The following is a 12351-nucleotide window of genomic DNA, read 5'->3' on the forward strand; positions in this document are numbered from 1 at the left end:
GATACAAAGTACAGCAGCACATACCAAAATCTCAAGATTGAATTGTTATAAAATTTGGGGTACCAGAAACCTTTTGCTGAATGACTTCAAGGTAACTGTAGAACTTCAAGGAGAGCTACTTGTCTACTTGCTCTGCTTGGTGTGAAATCACACTGGACGCTTTTGTTTGCTCACTTTGCAGACCACGTAGTATATCATTGAGGGATATGACAGAATTTTACCCATATTCTGTTCAAAGACATTTGGCTTGTTTCCAGTTTGGGGAATGATGACTAATGCTTCTGTGAATATTCTTGCAGGAGTCTGGGTGTACACTGGTATGCATTCTGTGGGCACACACCTAGAGGTACAATTGCTACCTCAGAGAGTTTGCAGCTCTCCCAGATCAGTAGATGATGACAAGCTGTTTTCCAAAGCAGCTATTCCAGTTGGCACTCCCAGAAGTGTATGAGAGCGTGCACAGCTTCACATCTTCACCAAAGTGTGTGTCATTGTTTTTGCTCTGTTTTGCTTTGCTATAGCTACACTAGTACTCTGTAATGATGTCTTATTGTGGCCTACGTTTGCACTGACCTGATTATAAATTATATTTAATGCCTTTTCAAGTATGTTTACTCATTTGGATGTCTTCTTTTGTTTAGAAACCTATGCAGTTTCTCATCCTTTTTTCTATTGTGTTCAACTTTTCTTATTGATTGGTAGGACATCTGTGGATTTTCTAATGACAGACCTCACAATTTTCTTCTTCTGTGAAGCTCACTTTTACACACTCTCTTCATGATGACTTTTGAATTCTTAATAGAATTTCTTAATTTTAATATATCCTAATTTAAGTATATTTCCCTTCTGGTTAGTGTATTTGTCTGGTTTTTCTTTTGTTTTCTTATTAAGATCTTTATGCCAAAGTCATAAAGATTTTTCTTTTACAGTATCTTCCAGAAATGCTATTGTTTTGCCTTTCATGTTTTTATGTAAATCTAACTGGAATTATCACCTCTCCCTGTTCAGCAGCATCACTTGTAGTGAATTAAATGTTTGGATATGCCTATTTTTTTTCCTAAATTTCTTTCTTTTCTTTTCTTTTCTTTTTTTTTTTTTTTGGTCCCAGGGATCAAACTCGGGTCCTTATGCTTACAAAGCAGACAGCTGAACCACTGAGCTAAATCCCTGGCCATTTTTTCCTAAATTTCTATGCTGTTCTATTAGTGTATTTTCAATCTTTACACTTATCCATACTTCCTGAATTATGGTGAATTAAATCTTCATATGCACATAGCAAAGTTCTCACCTTGTTCTCCTTCAAGAGTAATGAGGCTCTTCCTGTATTTTTTGCATTACTGTATGTCTTAGGATCAGCTTATCCATTCCTGTACATAAATTTGCATGTTCATGGAGTCTCTATTGAGATTGATTTGACTATATAAATAAATTTGGGAAACACGTTTCACACATAGCATATGCTTTACACAATTACCTTGCACTCATTTTGTTAGATTTATTTTTAAATATGTAACAGTGTTGATGCTTTATGAAGAGGAATTCCCTTAACCATCTCATTCTCTAATTTCTTGTTATGCTAATGGTATTGGCTTTATAGGGAACCTTGCAATTTGCACTAATAATTTATGGTTCTGGATGTTTTATGTTTATAGTCATATTATTGATGAATAACAACGGTTTTATTTCTTCTCTTCCAATATTTATTCCACTGATTTTTTCTTTCCTTGCTTGACTATATTACCTGAGTCCTGTATTATGTTTAATGGATATAGTAACAGTGGATGCTATTATTCTGCTCCTAACATTGAAAGGAAAGACTTCAAAAATTTACCATTCGGGGTCAGGGATTTAACTCAGTGGTTCCAGCTCCTGCCTCACAAGCACAGAACATGAGTTCGATCCCAGCACAAAAAAAAAAAAAAAAAAACATTTAGTATATTATATACTATAGGCTTTTATAGAGACCCTTAATTAAAACAAGTAAGTTACCTTCTATTTTCAGTTTGCACAGTTATTTTAAAGCGGGGTTCAATAGTATCATCCCTGGAGATCTCTCATAAGTAAAATCAAACACAAATAACTAACTAGGAGAAAATATGTATGAGTTACAGGAAGAGGGTTGACCTCCCTAAAGAATTCCAGGCCCTTTGCCAGATTCTGTTTTCTCACACATAGTTCCAAACGCTATTCTCCAGACCCCTGCACTCAATACCAAAAGTTTTACCAGTACATGAACATAGTTAGCTTCTCATAAAGTTAAATGTATTCCTCTGAAAGGAGTGTCTTTTCTTTTGTGGATATCTTCTAATTTTTGAAAATAAAATATCATTTTCTAGTAAGTCATTATAAAAATATAACATAACTAAGAGTTGTTTGAACATAATTATTTGACAACCTAGAATACTGGTAACTTTTTGGAGGCATCTGTAAAATCTTTGATTGCATTGGTCAACAGAATACAAAAACCTGGAAAACACTCACCCCATATATATCAGTGACCTTCAGTATTGACAAAAAAAAGAAGCTAGTGAATTAAAGAAATAGAGCGAAGAAAGGAGCCTTTTTGAAAGTGCAGAGGAGTAATTAAGTGAGGGCTGTGGAAAACACAAAGCGAAGCAAAGAAAGCTTTCAACGTGGTGCTCATGATTGGATGTGTCAAATGCTTCCGGTAACCCAAGTAAATAAAGACTATAAGGTACCTATCAGATTTAGAAACACATTACTGATTTTGATAAGATTTTTTTGAAACAGTGGGGCCAAGACTGGAAGTTGTGGCTTAAGGAATGTAAGTGTAGTAAGGAAGAATAGACAATGGCTTTTAATGATACTTCTGAGAAAGGAAATTTTGAAGGGCAGAAGAATATGTCTTAGTTCTACGGGCATAGGGATATTGTAGGATTTGGATGGGTTGATTGGCTGGGTGATTGGGTGGGTGGGTGATTGATTTTTTTGGTCTGGTTTGGTTTTGATGTTGTTGTTTGCCATTCTGAGGGTGGAACTCAAGACTCACACTACTAGGAAAGTGCTTTGCCTCTGAGACGCTTTCAAACCTTGAACAAGATTAATAGGTAAAGAATACAAAAACTGAAATATTGAGATTATAGGAAATCATTAATGAAAACAATCTGAGAAAGTGAAGTCAAATGGAATGTAGAATGCAAATGAGAAGCTTCCCTTGAGCATGAAGGGAGACCTTTTTCCTTTGTGGGTCACAAAAGAAGTTTCCCGGCCTTGGGCCAGGACTGCATGATTTCTATACCCCTCAGCAGGACACCCTATGTGAATGCTACCTCATATCTGTGCAAAGCACATCCCTGCCTGACACACACAAAAATACTTGGAGCGGGTAAATTTGTAAATGGATGGGACAAGAGTGTGGGAAAATTTCCACTAAAAGAATGGCCGGCAAAAGTTCTTCAAGGCAGAGTAGTCAATGCATCTTGGAAAATACAAGAGTGGCAGATTCTGGGAAATGGCCTCTTTGTCCAGTGGCCTCTGTTTCTCTCCCAACCCCAGAGCCATGGAGCTTTCATCTCTGGTATTCGTACAAATAGTCTTACCCGGAACACTGGCTGAGAAGACACAGGCTTCCTTCTGCTTGCTGTGTTACTACCATTGTCAGACAGTCCAACAAAGCAAAATGGGGCTTGAATATCCTATCAATTCTCAAACTGAGAATCTAAAAGCTCATTCTCACTTGTTGTTTCCCCAGGGAAAGTGTTGGTGGGCAATGGTCCAGCTAGCTTCAAAAGACTATCCTGGAGTCATTTTATGATCGATTTGCACAGACATGCCCAGAATATTGAATGGAGAGAGAACCAGTAGTGAGCAATTTTCTTTCCTGTGTTCAAAGTTCCCAGCTGTGTTTAGTAGGGGTCTCACAGAAATGGTTATGAAAGCTACCAGTATTGCTTTGATGCAGACATCTTCCATTTATATAATCCTCAAATGTCAATGAAACTGTCTCTTTCCGCCTCCACAGATGGCAAGAGGAATAAATAGCAGAATATGCCTCCTAAGTTTGGCTATGGCTCTTTTTCAGTATAAGACAAATGCAATAGGGGTGCTCAATTATTATTTAAATTTTATAATGACAGAGAAGAATGATAAATCAAGTACATAGAACACTAAACAATTGTTTGTCAAAATGAAAACATAAGCCTAGCCTACAACTTGGGTGAAATTAAATATTGAAAGGGGCTCTTTCTTCAATTCCTTCTTTATTCCCAAATGACTTAGTAGTTCTTTCATTTATTTAAGAAATATTGAGCACCAAGTAATACTAGACACTAAGTAGACAATAGGGATTTAGGATGCAGGGGTAAAGGTAAAGAATAGGGTTTTTTGTTGTTGTTTTTTGTTTGTTTATTTTTTTGTTTGTTTTAGTTTTGTTTTTGGTACCAGGGATAGAACTCAGGACCTTGAGCTTGCAAAGCAGGCAGCAGAACCACTGAGCTAAATCCCCAACCCTAAATTTTATTCATTTATTTTCTTTCCATATAAAAATCGTACTTAAAATTTCTTCAGGAAGATGCCACCCTGGCCTGAGTAATGGAGAATTATGAGAAATGCAATTGGCAGTTCTATTTATAAGTGGTCAGTGCCTTCCCCACTCTTCATTCGCCCATACCTGCTAGAGAAAACTGAAATATTTTGGGGGAAAAGGAAGCAATCTTGATCCTTCTTGTCTATGAAACTTGACTGCTTGTCTGCCTCCTCTGCCTCTAAGTGAGTCTACATCTAAGAAAGGAGCATATAGCCCTTAAAAGATTCATGATTGTCTTCCTGATAAAGCCCAGAAAACAGTCAATATTCTACTTTCACAACATCTTATGCAGCCTCAACTTTCTATTTCAAAACTCTCCTCTATCATACTAGATAAAGAAGATGTGTTTTTTATAAAATGGAGTACTATTCGGCCATAAAGAATGAGAAACTAGAGGCATTTATTGCTAAATGGGTGCACACTGAGGCCATAATTTTAAGTGAAATAAATAGGACAGACATGTGTAGGTACCAGGTAGTTTCTCTTGTGTGAGAAATTGAAAGTGTAAAGAAGGATCAAAATGTATAATAGATAATGTGAAATGGTGAGAAAAGGCCCAAGGGGAAGGGGAAGTACGAGGGGTAGGGAAAAAGAAAGAAAAGGAATAAATATGAGAGAAAAAATTCTCCATCAAATGCTTAATTATCTCTCATAAATGCTAAGAAAATACAATTATTAAGAGTTTGATGACACTGGGTTCCCTCTGTAGGGTGGTCCACCCTCACTCTGTAGGGTGTACTTTTCTTCCTGCTTTTACTTGGCCTAAACTTGCTCTGCATATCCTATTTCTTTTCCTACCATTAATAAAACTTTGCTTCCATTTTAAAAAAAGAAGTTGTAAGGACATTTTCATTGCTTATTTATCATTTGCAACTATACTTCACCTTTCAAAAGAGATCTCAAGCTGTTTAAAATAAAATATTGGGAGGGAAGGAGGGGGTGAAGGCAGGGCAGGGATGAGGGGGAAAAAATGAGAACCAAGACCTGTCATGTAAAGGTACAAGATCCCAATAATGAATGTAACTGTACTGTATAACTAAAATGTACCAATAAAATCAATATAAATAAATAAATGAATAAATAAAATATCATTGTGCCACATGACTTTTTAAACAGAATAACATGAAGAAGTATGGAAAGATCTAGCTGAAATGGTATATATCTGTGATTCCAGCAGGAGGATCAAAAGTTCAAGGCCAGCCTAGACAACTTAGGAGCACCCTATCTCAACACAAAGCATAAAAATAAATAAATAAATAAATAAAGAGCTACAGATATAGGTCAGTGGTAATGTACTTGCCTAGCATACATGAGGGTGTGAATTCAATCCCCAGCACTACAGAAAGAAAAAAAGCAGGGGCAGGGGATGTGAAGAAAGAAACTTTTCTTTTTCTACCTAGCGTTGAGATTGCTTGCATGCCACCATTAGCCCAGGGTTGACTGTAGGCCATGCTTGTACAGAGGTCAAAGTACCTGGCCAGCAGTATATGCCCCATAAAAGGGATGCTCTCCTTATCCCTACCTTAAATGTGAAAAAATGAATTTAAAGAAGTGAAGTAGCTTCCCACGGGTCACACAGCTGGCAAATGTCAGAGAGAATTCTAATTCAGGTCTGATGGTCTCTGGAGTGCTTCGCTACTGATGAGTACTTTTAAATAGGTCACATCTCATTAATGGATCATGAAATCAATTAGTGATTTGTGCTATCTTTTCAAGTGAACAAGATAGAATAGCAACTATCTATTGGCACAAAAATAGACATGTGGGTCAATGAAACAACAGATGATGCAGAAACAACCCAGGACACATGCAGCTATTTGATCTTTGACAAAAGAGCTAAGACATACTGGGGAAAGGATTGCTTTTATAACAAATAATGCTGGGAAAATTGGCTGTCCACATGCAGAAGATTAAATCAATATCAACATATCTCACTATCTATTAAACTAAAATCAAAGTAGATCAAAGACCCAAATATTTAAATAGAAACAACTGCTGAAATATAAAATAGGTAAAACTCTTGAAGACATAGGCATAGACAAGGACTTTCTCAACAGAATCCCAATTATATAAGAAATAGTACCAAAAATCAACGATTAGGATTACATAAAATTTAAAATTTTCTACACAGAAAAGGAACCAACCCAAAGAGTAAATAAACAACCAACAGAATGTTGGAAAAAAAAATTGCCAACTATCCCTAGACAGAGGACTAATATCTAGAATTCATAATGAACTCAAAGCAATTAGATTCTCCCTTAAAAAGACCCACTTCCAAAGTGGACAACTGAAATGAGTAGATACTTTTCAGAAAAAGTACAAATAGCCAACACAAAAATGAAAAAATTTTCGATATCTGTGACCATCAAAAATGCAAATCAAAACAACACTGTGATTCCATTTTATTCCAGAAAGAACTGCCATTATTAGAAGCCTGTTAACTGTAATAAATCAGAAAAACAAGCTTAAGTATCACATGGTTTTTCTTACATAAGAATCCCAAAATATAAATAAACAGAAAAAGTAAATGATGAGAAATAGGGAGGTAGATCTTTTGCAAAAGGGAAGGGACTAAGAAATAGAGGGAAGGGGTAAGGGAAAGGAAAGGGATTTTTAAAAAAATAGTTAAGGGTGGGAGTGCAGACTGGTGCAACCACTATGGAAATCAATATGGAGATACCTCAAAGAGCTGGGACAATTGACCCAGCCATCCCTCTACTGGGTATCTTTCCAAAAGAATTAAAAGAATAATAGCACAGTGACATATGTGCACCTGTTTATAGCAGCACAGTTTGTAATAGCTAAAACATGGAAACAGCCTGTTTGCCCATCAGTTGGAAACTGGATAAAGAAGATGTGGTTTTTCTTTTCTTTTCTTTTCTTTTTTTTTCCACTTTAATTGAATTTATTGGTACATTTTAGGGATACAGTACAGTTACATTCATTGTTGGGATCTTGTACCTCTACATGACAAGTCTTGGTTCTTCTCATTTTTTCCCCTTGTCCCTTCACCCCCTCCTCCTCTCCCCATCTACAACCACTTTATTTCCATCTTTTCATTATCTCACATTTTTTCTTTTCCCTTTTTACCCTTCCCCTACCAGTCCCACCTTCCCTGCACCTTTAGCTCCTTTCTTCCCATTTCTCAATGTCAGTAATCTTATTAGGATCTTCTGTATTATTGCAGATTATTCACACCAGAGAAACTATTCGATATTTACACATGTGTGCCTTATTTATTTCACTTAGGAGTATATGTTCAATATGTATCCATTTTCCTATGAATGAATCTATCTTCTCATTCTTTATGGCTGAGTAATATTCCATTTAAGATGTGGTTTTTCTATTGAATGGAATACTACTCAGCCATAAAGAATGAGAAATTAGAGTCATTCATAGGAAAATGGATACACTTTGAGGATATACTGCTAAGTGAAATAAATAAGTCACACATGTGTAAATACGGAATAGTTTCTCTGGTGTCAAAAACTATAATAGTACATAAGATCCTAATGAGATAATTAACAATGTGAAATAAGAATAAAGGTGTAGGGGAAGTGGGAAGGGTAGGAGAAAGGGAATAAGGGAAAAGAAAAAAATATGAGAAAATGAAAAAATGGAAATAAAGTGTAAATGGGGAGGGGAGGAGGGGGTGAAGGGAGGGCAGGGATGAGGGGAAAAAAATGAGAACCAAGACCTGTCATGTAAAGGTACAAGATCCCAGTAATGAATGTAACTGTACTGTATACCTAGAATGTGCCAATAAAAATAAAAAAATAAAAAATAGTTAAGGTCTGGGAATTTAGCTCCATGGCACCACACCTGCCTCACAAGTACAAGGTCCTGAGTTCAATCCCAGGAACAACAACAACAGCAACAACAAAAAAAAACAGTTAAGATGATGAGTTACATAAGTGTACCAATTCTCCATGAGGAATGTAATCATTATATATTCTGAACATGCACCAATAAAAAATAAAAAATAATAACAATGATCAGAGTGAACCCCAGGCAGTAAGCAGTAAGCAATATTTCAAGAGATGACTTTCACTGAAGGGGTTGTGTGAGCATGTGAATGTGTTTATGAGTAAGTGAGGGGGAATGTGGTTGTTTTGGGATATGTATATGGGCGTGGATGGATGGGAGGTTGGGTAAGTATATGTTTATGTAGTATTGTGGTATGAGTTTTATTTCTAACTATGCCTTACTATGTTTTAAAATCTCAAAGCTACCACCCTGAGGCATACTGACTCTCCTTCATTCATGTTTCAATCACAAGAGGACAATTTGTTTTCTAAAATCTGCCTTCTTAGAAATCTCACCAAGGAGGAGGTTGATATTTTAAAATCTGTAGCTCAGTATGCCTCTCCTTGTGTGAATAGCCTTAATAAGCCAACACCCAGAGCCACACAGCAGAGAAAATCTTCCTAAAATAGTCAAGACTTGACTAGTCTTATGCCTGGTTGCTGATAGTAAATCATTCATCTGCCACTGCAGTGAGCACAGAGAAAATATTTTGTTTTTGAAAGAACCAAAAAGCTATGGGCAGAAAAGCATGGTAAAGCTGCACTCTGACTTGGTCTCCTCAGTTGGGAAAGGCCTGGAAGGGGTCTCAGCAGGAACCCACTCCCCCATCCGCGATGCCCCACACTGTCCGGCTGCCCCAGGGAGAAGACAAGCTGTTCTGCTTTTATGTGTTGGCTGGATCTCCAGAGTCATCCTTATGAAATGACTAAAGTGCAAATAATCTCTAAGGATATCACAAAAGTTTAACATTCACTTGTAATTCAGATAGTTTTGAAACCCAAATTCAAACTCCTGTCCTTTGACAAATTGTCAGTCAAAGGAGACCAACACACTGTGGGAGATTCTCCAGCGGTCTCTAGTGAAGAATGCTCACAACAAGGGAGCACTTAATTCAATGCCCAGGGAATACAGGGGAATTTTTTACCCAAACCAAAGTAGAAGCAACTCCAAGTTCAATTCTTAAACTCTCCAACTTTACATAAATATCATAGTACCGACTGGCATGGTTGCCATTAACCTTCAATACAACAATTACTAACTACTTAGCACAAAGGAGATGACACACCATGGAGGTTTGTTCTCTTCCTTCTGCTGTGTTAAGAAGACATCATTCCCTGCTCCAGCCCAAAGACATTCCCAGTCACACCAGCCTTCAACAGCACATTAGGAACACTTGACCAACATTTCTCTCAGTGAAACATAATGACCAGATACCATTCCTGTGTCTGCCCTCTCCTTCATCCATTTCTGTGAAGTTTCCACTTGGACTCCTTTCTTAAAGTGCATTCTTTCATAAATTTACTCCTCTATTTATTTTCTGGAAAGTACTCTCTCAACAATCTGTAACTGTTTGTCCTTCCTAGTCAAAAATAAAGTACTTCTGCAATTTTTCATTATATTTTGTTCCTGCACTTTATATTTAACATGGCAATGGTTCAGGCCATGTTGTGCTTATGTTACATTTTCTGCATGAGAAAGATGTTTTCATCTCATCTTCATGGAAGACTTACATTCTTTGAAATGCAGGTTCCAGGCTCAGTTGACATCCTCAAAGCATCATGGTTAAGCATGGGACTTGTTGTCAGAGCACTGAGTACAACCCTCTCTGTGTCACTTTCTGCATGATCAACTATAGGCAAGATATTTAACTTCCACTATCCTGAAATATGAAGAATAATGTTAACTAATGGTAGCTTGGGTTAACTAAGATAACTACTGTGTAACGTGCCTGGCACACACAGTAAACTCAATGAGTGTTAATGATCACTGCTTAATATTATTGCATCTTGTTTTAATGAGTTCAGTATTTCTCTATAACACACAAACAGCCCTATTACAGATATATATAGATATATATATATATATATATATATATTCTAAGTCACTTTAAATCTTAATTGTAAGAAATTAAAATAATATGTAAATAAATGATATGATCCTATTTACTTGACATTTTACCTTTCCATTTCCAAGAGTGTCCAACTCCTTGATTTCTTGTAAAAATAAAGCAATACCTTGGCTTTGTTTGCTATTATTTTGCCAAAGTGTTATTTCAAAATGAACCATGATGCCATTCTTGGTATAGCTGGTGTTAGGTCTAACATTGGTTAGTTCATATGTTACAATTCAGAAAATTATTTGAAGTGAACAGAAAGGATCAATTCATAGGGGTCTTATAAAAATTAAATGGAACATTGTGGAAAGGGCTTGGCCATGTCCATACTTAATTTCTTTTGCCTGAGGTCTTGGTCCTCCCTTTCAAATAGATGCTGCTCTGACTGAAAGGAATATGATCATTCCTTTGTGCCAAAGAGGATATTTTCCCTGTGGGAACCTGTCCAAGTGCCTCCCCCGAGCTTTTCACTGTGACGGTGTGGATGACTGTGGGAACGGTGCTGACGAGAAGAACTGTGGTAAGTCCCCAACTCTGCTCCCCAGGACCCCACTTGAAATGTGTAGCTAGTCACAGATTAGACCCTAAATATCAGATATTCTGATGTGAAAGAATTCTGCATGTTTTCTACCTTACAGACCTAGGGTGTCCCTTTGTAATGCAAGGGCTCTCCAATCGATTGCTGAAAATGACAAATTTGGATACATAGAGCTTGTTTAATAAGAAATATAGTACTGTCAAATGTTAATAGTTCATAAATATTGAAATTATTTATTTAAATCTGCTTGGATATTCCTATTTTAATTTTAAGAAGCTTTCTATGTCTACTTTAAATGGTGAGTAATTTGGTTGAGCTGTAAGAATAGCCAAACAAATGTGAACAGGCTCACTTAAGAACTGATTGAACAGACCTATATTAAGTGCCAACTATGTGCCAGGAGCTCCCTCAAATTATTGGAACACAGTAGGCTCAAGGGAGACAAGGGTCTTGACCTTATGGAGCTCACACAGACAATATGAACTAAGAAGACTACAATTCTGTGTGTAAGTTAGTACACAGAGAGTAGCAGCTACATACATGGAGAAAATAAAACTATAATGAGATTAGAAATGACCTGGAGGGAAGAACACTTTAAGAATGCAAGCAGAAAAAAACATTTTTCGGATGATGGCATTTGAACTAAGAACTAAATGAAAACAAAAGGGAAGAGGCCATGATATGCTGGAGAATTTCAGGAAAAGGAAATAGCATGGGCAAAAACCGAGGCTGAATGAATGATATGTTTGAAAGGTTTTTTAAAACGGCTTCAGTAAACAACGATATAGAGAGTTATCAGGTACACAGGGGCCAAATTACATATAGTCATATGGGCCAATTTTGTGTCTCTCTACTGAAACTGTACATATTCTGTAACTTATTTTTGAGTGAAAGAAACTGATCCCAGAGAGGTCGAAATGTCTAGCCAGTCACAGATTAGACCCTAAATACCAGATATTCTGAATGTGAAAGAATTCTACACGTTTTCTACCACACAGAGTTTTCTGTCTTTGCCACTGCCCAGCCAGCAATCAGAGTGGAGAAGCAATGCCTACGTGTGCCATGCACATGTCTGGTTACTCGTGCATGCTTCCCTGGAATGAAAATTATCTCTGCCAACTTTCCCGTGTGCCCCCCTACGCATCCTTAAAGATTCTGCTCAGGTGTCCCTTCCTTCAAGAGGGCTTCCCTGGCCCTGACACTTCATCACCAGTCTAGGATGGTGTTGCTCTAGCCCCCTGGGTGCATCTCTACAACCACATCACATAGACTGCCTTAGCTTTTCACTGTGTTTCTTTTCCTAGACATGAACACCTTGAGAATCTTGGAGAGAGCCCTGCATCTTAT

At 37.1% G+C, this 12351-nt stretch overlaps 1 protein-coding gene across 1 annotated transcript in view; it reads left to right on the plus strand.

Annotated features, from left to right (window-relative positions):
• Rxfp2 (relaxin family peptide receptor 2) overlaps positions 1–12351 on the plus strand; it is a gene marked incomplete at its 5' end in the record, with an annotated part of 75162 nt that overhangs the window by 4932 nt on the left and 57879 nt on the right. Inside the window, one exon of the mRNA XM_010623961.2 lies at positions 10840–10986. Within this exon, the coding sequence (XP_010622263.2) occupies positions 10840–10986 (147 nt within the window). The remainder of the gene's footprint in view (positions 1–10839; positions 10987–12351) is intronic.

Source organism: Fukomys damarensis, unplaced genomic scaffold, assembly GCF_012274545.1.
Source record: "Fukomys damarensis isolate Sample0158 unplaced genomic scaffold, DMR_v1.0_HiC HiC_scaffold_38, whole genome shotgun sequence".
NCBI classification, from domain to species: domain Eukaryota; kingdom Metazoa; phylum Chordata; class Mammalia; order Rodentia; family Bathyergidae; genus Fukomys; species Fukomys damarensis.